We start from the raw sequence: 16,445 nt of genomic DNA on the forward strand, positions 1-16,445 counted from the left end.
TCCCATGGCTAAAATAAAAATAGCACTTCTGTATAACTTTTTTTTAGATTTTTAAATATATAAATTTATTTATATTCTTAAAAATATAATTTAAATAATAAATAATTATATCTATATCTATATATATATATATATATATATTTATTGAAAATGATCACATAAGCAATGTGGTCATTTGTATAAGAATATTAAAAAAATATTTTTAAAATTACACTCAAAGTTAGACCAATTTGAAATCATTTTGTTTGTAGGGCAAAGAACCTATTTTCACATAGTGATTTCACTACTAAATTCTATAAAGATGGTTCTCTTGTGGGTCAACTGAGTGGTTGGCACAATGGGATGTTATCCCATTCACTCGGTTTCAAATCCCACGGTGAGACATCTTTGCTTGTTGTGATAAGGCTCAAGGAATAGGCTCCCCCACCTTTGTGGAGTTTTGGCTCTTGCTAAGTCATAAATTCCTAGTATGGCTTATGGGCAGTTGTATATACTCTTGGTGTTATAGTGGTAGTACCTAGGTTTGATCTTGCACCTCCCCCATATTACTCCAATGAGTTAGTTATTCACCATGGTGAAAGGAAGAAAAAGAAAAAAAGGTTAGTAAGTTAAGTAAAGACAAATGATGGATGTACTACACCAGAGGATGTGTCTACCAACCAATACAGGGCCTCGCTAAGGTACAAAACTTGGTTTACCTCTCTAGCAAGCCTTGTAAGCGTCTTTGGAATAGGAGTTGTCTTTAGTGCGACTTTTTGAAGTTTCCGGTGCCGAAATCTGGCAGAAAAGTTTGTGGTGAAATCTTGATTTGTGTTATTTAAAATAGTTTTTTCACTGTATATATAGATTTAGCACCATGAAAAACCTGTGGGTCACTTTTATTATGTAGGAGTTATCTATCAAACTTGTGAAATGAATTCCTGCTGGATTTTAGAGAAATTAGACCAAAAAAATCCATGAAAAAAACTTCCAAAAAAATCGTACTAAAGACAACTCGAGAAAAACTTCCAAAAAAATCACACTAAAAACAACTAATTTAGAAGATAGTGAAAATCCCAAGTCCCCTACATGCGATTTAAACATAAATAAATCTAAGTCTCCTCATTTATATGCCATTTTAAAAAAGAAAAATCTGAAATAGTATAATCAGCCAATTCAATTTAGTAAGCACTCGTCCATCCCGTGAATCGAACTCCAGCCACCGCGTGACAAACGAGAAGGCTGACAACTACACTACAACGACACAACCGACGATCAACCGATGGACTAAGTATCCACTTCAATTATATAAAACTATAGCGAAAATAATTTTATCCTTAAAAATTCGGGGGCCGATTTCTAGGAACATTCGTAGCGGGAGCTGTTGGTTAATCCATGAGACACCGATTCCCACACCACGGACGGATTATTTGAACAGTTACCTGATTCTTTCATTCACAAAAAAGCAATCCAGTGAGAAACATTTTGCTTATGGCATTTGTATTCGGTCGGCACCAGTGATATTGAATACCAGATACCAAAATGGAGAAGCACGAAGGAGAAGTTGCTGAAAGCATGGGGTCAATTTCTCGTATTGAGGATCTCCCAGACGTCCTGCTCTTCAATGGCATATTATCTCAACTAGATGCCATTGATTTGGCGAGGTTAGCTTGCTGCAGCACCAGGCTCAACAAAACAGCTGCCGCAGACCAGTTATGGTACCCTATCTTCATCGACAATTACCCTCTAGGAGGCCTGAGGCATCACAAACGTTATAATAATGATCCCAACAAGGGAAAAGAGCCTCCTCCGTATCCATGGCAGACGTGGCACCAGGCCTTCTGTTCCAAGCAGGTATCTCCATCCTCCCTCATTGTCTATACAATCATTTTGCTAGATAAGGATATGGAATTTATGTCAAATTGCTCAAATAGAAATCCTAATTCTAATGGGGGTGCCGGAAGCTCAACCCGCCTCAATAGTTTTGGTAATGTTAAGCATGATAGGCCCAGATTACATTCCAGGAACCCGAACCCTACGCAAGGTGGATGAGGGAGAGCCAATGTACGAGCTCTTCTCGGGATGGTTCACGTTATCTGGACAAAATATGTAAGCATTTGCACATCTTTGTCACACCGAGTATCCGAGGCCCTTCTGAATGATACTTATATATTTGCTATTATTCAGAGTAGAAATTTCATCAGCGGAGGCTTGCCGAGTCGGTAAAAGTCGGGTATTTATATTGCCTCACCAAAGGTTAAACCTCTCCAATGACATGCTTGTGCTTGGAAAAGTGGCGGGGCCAGGTGCAAGTAGTGGATGCTTTGGTGGAATTAGTATCCTCCCTTGTGGTCACTTAGTCAGTTAGTCATGTATCTCTTGAAGAGAACAGTTACTGTTGGCTCATGTTGGCCGGAAGCATTGAGTCAAGAAAAGGATAAAGTTTTCGTTTTTTAGAGAAAGGCTACCTTCCTTACCCTATGGTCTGTCTTGCAACTAATTAAAACGAGAATTTTACTAAAGGTGATTTTGTACAGAAATGGACAGAAGCCGCTTGGTTCTTGCCTCCATTCTGTTTCTACAGCTGGCTGGAGGGATAGTCAATGTCTATGCAGCCAGCAATCTATGTTACAGAGTAAAACCAGCCAAGCAAACATAAATCTCAGCGAAAGAAAATAACTGATGTCAAACCACAAGGCTTCTATGTGCAATCCATTATTGATGCACATCTGGAAAAGATCTGACAGTTTCATTTCAAACTAAATCTGCTGTCAAGTGACAAGTACAACGCTTCTTTAAAAGAGTAAGTAAATTGGAGAGCACGAGGGTTCTAGAATTGTTTTGATCATCTGAAAACAATGGACTCCTTTGTAGAGATTTGCTGATCTGCAACCTTAAGTCTGCAGAAGAATGAGATGAATGTCCCATACGTCCTGCTTTGTACTGTTGTCCCATTTTCTGGAGGTTTGCTTTAATCTCAGCGGTTTTGACTTCCCCTTATTTTGTAAATTTCGAGCCTGTCTGAGTTATTTACAAAGACTCGAGAGTCAACCTGACAAAGACACAAAAAATATAGAATTTCCAGAAGAATTTAAATTTTCGGCTTTGAAAGTGGATTACATATGAAAGATTACAGTGAATATAATTCGTTCATCAGGGTCCGATGGATTAAACGCAGGACAAGCTGACTCAAACTTTTTAGCTTGTATTCTTACAAAGCCTGCAGAGAAAGGCTTTAACCAAATTGCCTCTTTTTTGCCTTGGGAAAAAAATATCTTTGCCGTAGCCATTTCTTCAGAGACTCCTTAGCTCGGACTTTTACCATACTTAAATCATTTTTGATTGAGTTTCTCACCGATCCGCTCTATGGATTACGGTTAAGTTCATTGCCTATTTTCTTCTTCAAAATGACTTTTTAAAATGAATGCCAAGTTCTAGTTTTGGAAGAAAATCGATCATGCTAGCTCTGTAATCACAAGCCCATTTTTATTCTATATATTTTTCGCCCATTTATTTGCTTAGCCCTGTGGATCATTCATTCTAGTTGGCTTTACATATTTGAAGATGCAAATAGCTGTCCTGTGACTTTATTGATATAAACAAAATTACAGTTGACAGATGCTATAAGCATTCAAATTTAACCTCTCAATCCCTGTAGTGTTTGACGTTACCAAATCTCATAACACAAGTAGTACATAATTCTGCTCCAAAAGTTCATATACATTTCTTCCAGAAACATATTTCACCATATACTTACATATTTATCATCATCAAAACTTCTCAGCTAACAAGCCTTGTATACTCCAATCATCTAACACTTTAAATACAAAAAAGAACTGAGAACTGGAGTAAAGGAAAGTTTAAGTTAAAACCAAGGATCATGAATGTATTCTGTGCAATGGTTATTTGTTCCTATGAAACTATCCATATGCCACAATCCAACTTGTTATATCTTGAATCCCCCCTAGAGGCAAAGGTCTGAATCTCACCAAGGCGAAAACCTAGGGAAACTGTTAGGCAAGCTACCCACTGTCACCTTGACAGCTTTGCTCCTCACTTCTCGGTCTTGGAATATGGTTTCCCATCTAAGGGGGGATTCCCTAGACTAAATCCTAAGCCTATTGTTTTACTACAAGCGAGGGAAGGTGGCTATGGTTTGGTTCTGTAAGTGTGGTTAGTCAAAAGATTTATTGATTAGAATGCCTCAAATGGTAAAATGTGTCCCTAAGTGTTTATTGTGTATGAGCAATCATGTGTAATAAAAAAAATATTTAACCCTTAAGTGTTATTCCCAAGATCATTTATATGCAAGTGTTTGTGAAATAGAGGATATCTTGGGTAAGACACAAAAGAAAAGAGAAAATGGCTTCCAGTCAAAAGGTGTGCCTGGTGCTATAGCTCTCAGATATATCAACATTGGTTCGCTACGAGAGGGTAATGTTCTCAAATGTTGTTTTCGGTGCACTATAGCAGTTAGGTGGGTGATGGGTTGGTTTCAGGAGACCTAGGGGACTTCTGATATATTCAAGGTGTGTGGAAGTAATGTTCGTGTTCAGGTTTGTCTGATGCAATACTACTCGAATGGGTACCAACAGGGGTTACTTGGACCTCCAACAAGGTGAGCCTTGAGCTCAATGAGTAGCCTCGTAAAGTCTCAGGTATCCCTATGTGTATGCTTTGCAAACCACAATACTAAATGCTTAACAACAGATCTTGTTGTTATTCAGAGATGCCAAACATGTTTTCTAGCCTAAAATTGACTAATGATCTTACCTCGGAAAATATTCATTATCAAAAAATCCATCATAACTTTTCAAAGATATATAAATTAAAAATTAAAGAGCATGAAAATGATTTTCAAATAAAGATAAACACTTTAAATTCTGTCTATTTTTTGTTTTTTTCCTGCAAAAAGAAAACCATACTTTCAATGATATTTGAAAAGAAAATACTATTAATTTTACTAGGGCACAACTAGAGCAATTTCCTTATACAATTTAACAGCTTAAAAAAATCATTAGCATTAGGTTTCATGTAGCATTTTTCATCATGAAGCAGTAATAAGAAAATCCATTCATAAGCATGATAGAGTAGAAGAAAATCACAGTAGAAACACCATGAAACCATGAGACAAGAGACACAGAAATTAGGCCTAAGGATAGGGCAAAACTCACAAGGGGAAAACCCAAAATTTCTTCCTTATGAGAGAGAGAGAGAGTTCATAGTACATCAATACATCAGAAGCAACATCAATAGAATAGCCAAACCAATACCCAAGAATAAGATGAAATGCCAACCCTTCTTCCTGCAATTTTGACCCCCTTCTTCCTCCTCTTCTTCGCTGGAACAAAGCTGATGTGCCCAAGTGATGGAGGGGGCCTCTCTTTATATAGACTTTTGTGGGGGTCGAATGGGTGCCTTTAAGGGCCCACCAGACCTATAAGACAATTTGAGGCTGACTTGAAAATCGAGAGGCAGATTTAGAGAAGGGAAGTACGATGAGGAGGTTGTTGATTGATGAAGATTGGTGGAGCAAGATTGATTTCTTGCTCAAGTTCACATTACCTGCATTCGATATTCTCTGAGACTAAGGCATAGAGAAACCTTTCTTGGGAGAGGTTTATGATGTCATGGATAACATAGTTGACAAAGTTGTGGAAATTATTACACAAGGGGCTCCCACTCTTCCTTTTGTGGATGTTGATTTTGCTAAGCAAGTGATGTCCATCATTGGTTTGTGGAATGGCTTTAACACTCCATTGCACACTTTGGCACATGCTCTAAATCCAAAATTTTATGATGAAGAATTCATTGCTCAAAGCAATGGGAAGAGGAAGGCCCCACATAAGGACAAGGAGGTGGCCAATGGAGTGAAGGAAGCCTTTCAAAGGTTGTTTCCAGCTTCTTTACAAACTAATGTAAGAGAAGAATTTGCCTATTTTTCCATTGGATTAAAGGATTTTGCAAACATATTAGCTTTGGATGAGAGGAGGACCATGAACCCAGTTAAGTGGTGGACTTGTCATGGGGCAAATGGTGTTTATTTGCAAAGTCTTGCCACTTGTATTCTATCACAAGTGGCAAGCTCTTCATTAGCAGAACATAATTGGAGCACTTAGTTTCATTCACTTTGTGAAGCGCAACATGTTGGGATCGCAAAACGCTGAGGATCTTGTATATGTTCATTCAAACCTATGCCTTGTGTCTCGTAGGGGTGAAGAATATACAAGTGGACTTCATAAAGATTGGGATGTGGAAGCAAAATGTCCAGACTTAGAGCTCTCTCTTGCTTCTCTTGATATGATGCAAGTGGAATTGCAATTGCAAGTACTAGTAGAGTTGCCTTTTCTACTGAACAAGCATCTTGTTCTATTTTTTGTTGACGAGGATGAGGAGTTTTATCATTAATGGTATGTTAATGTAACCAATAATTGCCTTTAGCTCATGTTTTATTTCATTTTTAGCATATATAGCCTCATGTATAAACACTGATTTTGGAACTTTCGATGTACGACCTCATCTATAAGGCTAATTTTGGATTTTTGCATCATGTAATCATCTATGAGAGTTAATATAGACTTGGTTTTCCTTCTAAAATGTCATTTATGTGTCTCATTCTTTCTTTTCTTGCAAGATAATATATATATATATATATATATATATATATATATATGACGTTTCAACCGATGTTTCCATTTTCCGGGGGTCGTGTTTCTAGCCATACCAATTTCAGAAACTTCCAGATGTTTTGGCATTTTGTGCAACTTATGTGTGAACACAAATACATCAAAGAGGGTACTCCCCTCATACATGTGTCAGTGTACATACACAATAAATATAATGATGCTCATATGATGCTAAGCATACACAAAAATTGATGTAGATCTTTGGTAATGATGTGGCAGTCTAGTCATCAACCATGTCCACTGACATAGATCCCAATGCATGGGCATGCATCCCAAGAAACTTTGGCACATCCTAATGCGATTAGATATTGCTATATGAAGATACATGGATCGCAATGCAGGTACATAGATCATGAGGCACTATGCACATACCTCAAGGCATAATACACATTTCCCAATGCATAGCTCCAAACTTATAATAACATATCCAACTTGAACTAGTTGTTAAAAGTTGACATATGCAAGATATATTAACACAAATAACTTAGCCGATGTTACGAATTTACTTAAAGAACTAATGAAGGGGCACAACCTTTCTTCTATTACATGTGTCTTTGGGCTAGGGCATATGGTATTTCCCAAGTCCTCCATGTTAAAGTAGGTGGATGTTGTTAGCTTATGAAAGGGGATATAAGGGTAACATATTTATTTAACTTCCAATGTGATATATGATGTTGAGGGTTTAAGTCTGATTCAAATTTCAACTAGTCAATTAGATTGTGGCTGGGAGTCTTCATTTAGTGGCTTAAATTATTCCCAAACCACTTTTACATCAGACTCGACTAAAACACTAGGACTCACCTAATAATCCAATAATAAATTTCACCCTAGCTTTAGGGGTTTAAGCTGGAGGGAAAAAACTCCCTTGATTAGCTGTGTCGGAAAGCACAGGTAATTAGCGAGGTTAAAAAACCTCCTAGGATGGAATTCGTCATCAAATTATAGGCTTACCTAGGTTGTTACATAGACTCAAGGTTTACTAAGATCATTTACAATATATAACTTGCAAGATGGGATGACCATGACACATGGACTGCTGCTATGTGATCCAATCCTTGTTGAAAAAGTTGGTACTTTCGCTTCCTTGGAACTTTGACAATTTGAGTGCAATAGGCAGAACGCTGCTGCTCTCTGGAAAACCGAACTACCCAAGGAAATCGATCTCAGGTGTGTTCCTCCATCTACCCATCGACTTCTTCTTATAACCTCCTGTTGGGACTCCAACTACCAAGATAAAAACTTAATCAATGGCTGAGATCATTTCCTTTTCGATCTGTGTGAGTTTCTAGAAAAATCTTACCTTCCTCAATTAATTGTTGTTAATTAATCATTTTCCCTAAGTTAGACTTAGGAATTTTTTTTCCAAACTTATGTAAGGCATTTCTAGGTGGATTTTCCTGAAACCTTTTATGGGTTCTGGAGTCCTAGTGTTTCTTAGCCTCTCTAACAATTGTTGAGACAAGAACACCATCCAATGCTACAAAAACTCAAACTAACGACCGTAATTCTTAGTGAAGGCACTAGGAAGGAGAATGGAGGATTCGATAAGCAATTAAGATTGATAGTCCTTGAGGATAAATAATCCAAGATAGGAAGTTGACTGACAATCTTTGAGAATTGGATTGGTAGCCAAGACAAGAGTGGTCAAAGAGGATTGATATTCTTTGAGGATTGAGAATCCAAGATAAGAAGAGTCCTAGAAGGACATACCTAGTGAACATTCGGATGGGGTATGTACCTTAAGAGGTAGTGTGGTGTCTCTCGTAAAGCTTCCCAGCGTTATGCTCTAATATAAATAGAGCTTGTCAAGTTGACAACGCTGGTTATGATGATGATGCTTAAAGATGGCTTACAAATCCGACTCTTCTTATAAGACTCTTTAGTTTGAGAAAATCCTTGTACCAATGGTACAATTATGAATATCTCTCTAGTTAAGAGGGAGCGTTGGAAAATGTAAGTAGTTTTGGTCTTCATAATTGTCATTATAATCATGTCATTATGTATATCTTATGTTACAAGCAAAAGAAGAAAGAAAAATATTATTTTAAGCATGGGTTTCATGTTCTATTTGTATTGGTCATATAGGTCAAGCATGCATTTGATGCTCCTAGGGTTTGTCTAATCAAAATAATATTTTTCTTGAGTCAAAAGAGTCTTTATCATTTGTATAAGACCCTATTGGGCAAGTTGTAACATGTAAAAGATATTATTTTAAGTCTAGAAAGTCTAAATCAGCCTCCAAGAACAAGTCAGTCTTACCAGTAAGAAGTCGTCCTAGAAAGGGCTATTCGACCCCATGAATCGCATATATATAGAAGGAGATTTGACTCATTTTGCACACGCAACAACTGAAGTTCGATTTGCAATAGAACAAGAAGGAAAACAAGAATGAAGACAAGAAGAAAAATCCTAGTGAAGGAAAGAGGCTGAAATCTTAACTTTTCTGCTCACACGTGCGAGGATTAGGGTTTCTGTTCTGCTGCAGGGGGCCGAGAGTTGTAGGCCGATGTTTCTGAAATCACTACAGGTCTGAAGTTCTGAATTTGGGGGTCGAAATCAGAGTTTGGAGCAAGTTTGAATAAGGTTTGACTCTTGTTGACTAGAGTTGACTTTGACTTCTTGGAAGAGTTTTGAAGGAGGGCTAACTTGGTGTTTGGAGGGGGTCTTGGTCAAAGTATTTGGGTCTTGGAATTCTCATTTGATCTGATTCTATAAGAAGATAAGAGATTCTTTTGGGTTTTCCCCTTGGAGGGGTTTTGCCCTGGCTTGGAGCCTATATTTTGTGTCCATTGTCTTTTATGATTTATGCTCTTGATAATTGTTTGATGAAAATAATCTAATAAAAGAAGATAACATAAATTCACAAGCTTTTATCAAGGATAAGGAGAATTGTTTAAATAGCTGCCCAACTAGATTCTCCAACACGACCCACTCCAAGATTCATCTAGTCTTTGATGTGTCTTGTCCAAAGACAGTTGTTAGGATCGAAGTGTAAAGTGTGAACTAGTTTACTAGAACATGATAAAAAAGTATTGGATATTAGAGAGCATCACTTGTGCTATTGCAAAGTCTGAGAATTACCAATCTAGTGAAAGGTATGCGTTCAAAGATATCACATTGGAACCAATAGTGATTTTGTAGCAATTTACTCATCTTCAGCCTTGAGGAAAATGAGTCAGAAGGGGAAGGGTATGTTAGGGTCCTATTGCAATGCCCCTACTTCAGGCTCCCTAGGAGTTAGTCAATTGATGTATGCAGCCATCCTCTTTGAATCAGGCCCATTAGATAATAGTGGATAGTTATATATTGTAAAAGGGTACACTTTCTAAGGCCCACTAGGTAGTTGGTACCCATTTATGATGGGACCACAAGTACTTAGAGTTTTGCTACTAAGAATCTATTTAAAGAGTATAGGAGGTTATGGAATGCTTTGTATTATAGTGTTATATTTGTAGCTTTGCTTAGTGAAATTTCATCCCACTTTAAGAGGCAATTGAATGTTTCTTTATGCCTACAGCTTTGGATTATCATTCCTCTGACATTCCAAAAAAGGAAGGGGGAGCCTCTTTCAAGGAAGACATGGTCGCCAATGGTACTGAACTGGTTGCTTAACGATACATTCCCCAAAAAAGAGGCCACCCTATCAGGAAAAGGGACCACAACTTCCTTGAAGGAATTTACCCAAGGTGTGGGGCTCACTGCTATGTGAGTTTTGTCCAACTGAATGGAAGATGAGACTTTCTTTCATTCCTTGGACTTTACTTGCCAATCACTTCTACCATCTCACCCTAAATTTGGCCATTGGCTTCTCAGACAGTGCTCTGACTCTGTCTACTATCATCACATCCACCAGGGACAACATCTTGAATTGATTGCAAGATAGGACCTCTAGTACCCCCAGAAGAATGTTGATCCACAGCCCCAATAGCTTCATCACCTGCACATTGAGAGGGCTCATTCGTGGTCTGACCCTTGGTTGTTTGTCCCGAACATAATGACAAACCAACCTCCATAACTATAGGCATTATTGAAGAAGAGAAGGCTTATGATGGTGAGTCATGGATGAGGTGATCCTATGGCTGATAGGCAAAGCAAGCATTTGGAAGATTAAGGTACTCAACCTCATATTGACAAACACTTTGTAAAGTCATAACAGATATAATTGAAGTGAATTCTTTTCAGATCCACTTCCACGCAGATTGTTGGGCTGGCTTGAAAGAAATTATACAGTGTACACAGTATAAGCATCTATTTTTCAGAATTAAAATCTTAATTTTGTTTTCATTTGGATGGTTGGCATATATTCTATAATTGGAAACTTGTATCCTGTGATGGATTAAATTTCGTAGTACTGTGCCAGGTATGCAAATTAATGATTTTGCCCTAAAAATTATGGCCAACGCAAACATGCCAACGTTTAACATTTTTTGTTGTTGTTTGTTTGAGGTTTACATGTGCATATAAAAAATATTACTGTCGTATCAAAAGCTCATTACCTTTGCTTTACAAAAGCAACTTCAAACATAAAAAAGTACACCTATGAAGTTTGAAATATTTTCTGTTTGCACAGTGATCGATTGAAACACTTTTTAGTTATGTTCAATTTCGGTTGTGCTGTAGAGCGGAGTCCACTTCCGTGTACTGTTGGAAATTCCATTGGAGACAAATGGCATACAATCAATTTCACTTAACCATTATGACTTGTAAGGATAATTTTTAGTTAAGTGAAGTTAACTGACATTTTCAATTCATAATCTTAGATGGACATTGTTTTGAAATGTTTCATATGCTTGAAATTAGTGTCATATAACTGTTTTGATTTTCTCTTTTTAAGGTTGTTTCTAATTTTTGTGATGTGAAATTAATATCTCAAATATGTATTTTTGTGTTGCGATTATATTAGAGGAAAAGGGTGGTTGTTTTTCCTCATTGCATAAAGATTGCCAATGATTTATGACAACTCGTTCCTTGGTTTATTTTATTACTACATCTGACATTTGTATTAAGTAAGTTTAATTGTTTCTAGATATAAAAAGAAAATGGGTTAAAAATTTGATCAGTTCTAGACCTATTATGTTGCAATATTTTTCATATCGATTTCTCTCCAGGTCTTTAACATAAATGATTTGTATCTGGGTTGCTCTGATGCTTTTGTTTTCTTTGAACAGAACAAAAGATGCATTGAATGCAAGGACCATACTCCTTACGTTTTTACCCTATTGCCATTTCGTGTCAGCCTTTGTGAGAGGTTTGCTCTATCTCGGCCTTTTGTAGATTTGCACAACTTTCAAATCTACACATGTAATATTTATCTCTGGGCACATGCAATATTTATATTTTTGTCATTAGAAAAGTGTCTTATATTATGTTGGAATATATTATATAACCTAGATATGGTGTGAAAGATGGAGAGTGCAGAGACTCTCCCCCGTATCCCAATAGATTAGTGCGTTATACTGTTATAGACTAACAAAAGTGGGCCATATTTTTAGCCATTACCTGACTGTAAACTGGCATGTTGAAAGAAATGATTTTTTTGATGCCTATTAAATAAGCTATCCTTAAATTCAAGAGATCTACAGTAGTAAAAATGGACAAAAAAGTATACATATAAAAATGCTAGCTTTCTATCTCTTTCCATCATAAAAGGAACAAAACACTTATGTGGTTAGGGCCTTGACTGGTTTTCAAGCTCTTCTCACTTTCTACTTTCATGCTTCATCTTTTTCCATGATAAATATTTTTCTCCTCATCACTTCTTGTTGGACACCTAATCCTAAAGGGTTAGTGTGGAAGCTGAAAAGACTAAGCAATCCAAGAGACCTTGGGATCTGAAACCCAAGAGTCACCTATTGTACTATAAATGTGTATCTTATGTTAATAAAAAAATGAACTCACTGATTTATCTTTCATGCTAGTCTTGCTGTCCATGTGAGTTTAACATGGTATCAGAGCTATGATATGTGGCCTGTGTAGTTTTGTGCAACTGGTCTGAGCACTGGCCTTTGTCATTCTGACTTGAGCACAGGTCCCAGTCCTCAGAATAGTCGTAACTCCTTTTCTCTGGCACACCAGCGCTGCCTTTGTAACGCCAGTCTGTCCATGATGTTCTCTGGCGCACCAGCGCTGCTTTGTAACGCCTGTCTGTCATATGCGTTTTATTTCTGAACGCTGGCCTGCTCCACATGTCCTGTCTGAGCGCTGTACATTAATAAAAAAAAATTGTGAATAGCGCTGTCATTTTGAAGCGTTTGCGCTGCCCTTATACCTGCGCTCTGGGCCTGACACGGTATCTCTGCGCTGCGACTGTTCGACCTGCTGCAAACACTGTGTGTGTCATAGACGTTTTATATTCTCTGTTCCCAAACGGTTGTGCAATATACCGCCATTTCTCAGCACCTCAACATCGGCGGCTGTGTTGATCAAGCGGTCCATCACGTCCACATAGCACATCAGCGGTTTCGTTTCCTTTTTGCAGACGAATGCCTCGAATGCCACCAAATTTCTCATAACAGCATCTGTTCTGTCGTCCATTTCAATTGTGGGTAAGTGAAATGTGCAGGTTATGGCATCGAAACGAATCTCGTTGAGATGCTCTACGTGTGCAGCGAACTTTACCCCTTTCCTTCTGAGTTCTACAGCTGATGGGAGGGTGATGTACCTCCTTTTCTTCCACATTCTATTGTGTTCTGTATGATCTGTGGGATCCGATGAGCGGATGGTATTTTCATACACGAACCCTAAGAGATGTGAATCCGGCCTGAATGATTGCGCTGTTAATACATGCGAATCCAGCCGGTCACGTTTGTACAGAAAAGGGGACAGGGTCTGCCAAACGTGTCTTAGAATGGAAATGAGATCAAGATCTGTGCCTGCCTGCCATTGGAGGATCATCTGTAAGACAAACATGGGTATTTGATTTTCTAGTTTCATAATATCTTCCTCAGCTTCCGATGGTTGCTGGTTTTGCAAAAAGAAAAAAAGCGAGTTGCTTGATCACAGTGTGTAGTAATTGAATACGCTCCTTTAGAGGGATTAATTTTTCGTTTGTGTGTGGGAACGATTAGATTAACTCTTAACTGGAGAATGTCTATCTGAATTGACACATTTACTTCACATAAAAAAAAAAAAAAATTGCACTTTTGAAAGCACAAGGGAGCCATGGTTGGTTGCTTGATATTTCGGTGTTGTTTTGTTTGTCATATAAATATAACATCTTGATCATCCGCATGGTTCGCTGAATGACCGACTTTGGAATTTGGGAGCGTATGCAACTGGCCGTGTGTACAAAACTGTGTTTTCAATTCCACGAAGACAAATCATGGAAAGTGTGTTAGTATCTGGTTTCGTTGTCGATATATGAGGCGAGAGTATCTTGTGCGTTGAATTTTTTATTGAAGGCCGAATTTTGGAGTTTGATTTGACTATTATCAAGGTTGAGTGTCATTAATCATCCAGGGCTCGATTTGCACCAAGAAATTGTGTAGATTTTGCAGGCCGAGTTGGGCATTTACTGACCGACCTCCGCTGAACGGATTTGATTTTCCGTCAAAGGTTACGAGTCCATCAGACAGGCATTCAATTAAGCCCGTGCGAACTGCTTCCGTGGCGACGGAGAACTTGCCAGCAGATAATGGTGACAAATGCGAAGACAAGAAGTCAGCATCTGCCACAAAACCAGTGAAGACTGCAGCGACAAATGGATGTGCCTCGTTGCAGTTGTATTGTTGAATGGTGAATGCAGTATAACTGGAGTTAACGCTGATAGATGATTTGTAAGTCAAATTTTTTATGACTTGGCACATGCTCAAGCAGATTTTAAGAGCAGATTTTAAGAAGCCACCTCGAAGCAGATTTGGTGTTGTCCATGGAACAATTTGAAACAACCTCTGAGTGAAGTGATTCGTGGAGAAGTGATCAACATTGTGAAGTGAATTTGAAGCATTTTTGAAGACATTTTTTGAAGTCATTTTTTTGCAGTTTCTTGTAGAGATTTTGGAGCAGTTTCTTGTAGAGATTTTGCATGATTTCCATAGCCACTAGATGCTCTGAAGTTTGAAGTTGAGGACAACGCTCATCTTCACATTTATATATTTTTCTTGCATTGGTGATGTTATGCTCCAGTTCATTCTTGAAACGAACTATGGACTGTTGATTTACCATGTGCCCAATTGTACCAATGTTTATTGTAGCTTGACGAGAAATGTTTATTGTAGTTTAACTTGGTAACATCCAGCTTACTCAGGTCCTGCCCCATCAACCATTTTCGCGACATTGTTGCCACTTGATAAGCCCTTACAATATCTTGTAGTAAGAGTACAATATTATTTTTCTGTTGCTGTTGCCTCAGTTGTGTTTTTAAGTGACATTGAAGAAAAATGGCCAGACTTGAAGATGCATTAAAGTTATTGAATATCCTAATTCATTCCACTGTTGATGAGATGGTCAAAGTTAACAAAGAAACTCTCTTTGACATCCAAACCTCTCTGCAAACTGCACATGAGAATATTGAGTTTTTGCAGCTTGAAACAAAACTACAGCAGGAAGAATTACACCAGTGGAGTCATCATTCTGAACCTGTTTTTGTTCAGAACAATGAAACAGACTCCCATAAACAGCAAGTCAATAATGTTACAGTTCATTCAGATAAAGCAACAAAGTTACATGCAGATGCAGAGGTTCAGTCTGCACTTCCCAAGCCCATCATCAGACCTTGGGAACAGCTTGTCCACAACAAGCACAGAACCGGTCTTGGATATGACAAGGACTTGTCCTTTCATATTCCAGACTACTCAAAGCCCATTCAGTTTCAGAGTGCTGGATTCATTCATGACAGTTCACCTGCTCCTTATGACAGTTCAGTTTCAGCTGTTCCAGATTCTACTCCTCTTCCACCACAACAACAACAACAACAGATTGTAAAATGCCAACACTGTGACCGAGTTGGCCATTTGAAAGATCACTGTTTTGATCTTCATCCATGTAAGCACTGTCATAAAACCAACCATTCTTCACACAGATGCTTCAAAAACAAACGTCCTGCAAGAACAAAGATTCATCTTGGATGGATCACTTCTTGGCAATGGGCATAAACAGCCAAGAAGATATTCCAAACGCATGTTAGAACTTGTTCCAGAATATTGAACATGCTTGCAGTTGAGTTTTCTCCATCATCTCACCTTGTATCTGACAGGGGGGGAAATGATGGTCATATACAAGCTTCAAAGTCACATCAAGCGAGCCTGAGCCACAACCTGCCACACCAGTTTCAGAGTTGTAGCCAGAGACATAGATGCCCGTGAACACAGATTGAGAACACTTCCTCTAGCAGAAGACTCCAGCTTCTTGCCAGTTTTGGAAGAGTTCCAGAGTTGTTGGTCATCCTTAAACCATCACAGATTGAGAACACTTCCTCTAGCAGAAGACTCCAGCTTCTTGCCAGTTTTGGAAGAGTTCCAGGAATTGCATTAAGCATTCCAGAGTTGTTGGTTATCCTTAAACCATCACAGGTTGAGACTTCCCTTTTCAGGTTGAAGTTTTACCTTTTATGCGGGGTGAGACCTCCCTTTTATGGTTGAAGGTTTCCCTCTTTAAAACAATAGGATCACTTCCTCTAGCAGAAAACTTCAGTTTCTTGCCAGTTTTGGAAGAGTTCCGGGAACTGCACTAAGCGTTCCAGTGTTGGTGGTCATCCTTAAACCACCGCCCTTTTTTACCAACATTTCATAGAGCACATTCAGCCTAGTGCTGCCATGCATTTTTTTGCACATTTTGTATTAC

The 16,445-nt window shown here is 38.3% G+C and overlaps 2 protein-coding genes across 2 annotated transcripts in view; one reads left to right on the plus strand and one right to left on the minus strand.

The window, feature by feature from the left end:
* Positions 1–1,305: 1,305 nt before the first annotated feature.
* The window catches only part of LOC149235876 (uncharacterized), a 63,742-nt gene continuing 48,602 nt past the window's right edge, over positions 1,306–16,445 (plus strand). The window contains exons 1-2 of the mRNA XM_089461473.1: positions 1,306–1,833; positions 11,834–11,913. Coding sequence (XP_089317599.1) covers positions 1,522–1,833; positions 11,834–11,913 — 392 coding nt within the window. The 5' untranslated portion in view covers positions 1,306–1,521. The remainder of the gene's footprint in view (positions 1,834–11,833; positions 11,914–16,445) is intronic.
* LOC149235877 (putative UPF0481 protein At3g02645) lies at positions 13,002–14,470 on the minus strand. The gene is made up of 2 exons (XM_089460993.1): positions 14,180–14,470; positions 13,002–13,625 (listed from the first exon to the last, which is right to left on the minus strand). The coding sequence occupies exons 1-2, from the start codon at positions 14,468–14,470 to the stop codon at positions 13,002–13,004; spliced, it is 915 nt and encodes a 304-aa protein (XP_089317119.1).

Source organism: Pinus tabuliformis, chromosome 8 (assembly GCF_031772625.1).
Source record: "Pinus tabuliformis cultivar Carrire ecotype Pingquan chromosome 8, CPIR1, whole genome shotgun sequence".
Lineage (NCBI taxonomy): Eukaryota > Viridiplantae > Streptophyta > Pinopsida > Pinales > Pinaceae > Pinus > Pinus tabuliformis.

Bases quoted from the DNA above. Each gene is read 5' to 3' on its own strand.
- LOC149235877 (XM_089460993.1), bottom strand. From the start codon at position 14,470: ATGTGCCAAGTCATAAAAAATTTGACTTACAAATCATCTATCAGCGTT. The intron at 13,626-14,179 runs GTAAATGCCCAA...TTGCAAAACCAG, and splicing joins CGTTCAGCGGAGGTCGGTCA to CAACCATCGGAAGCTGAGGA.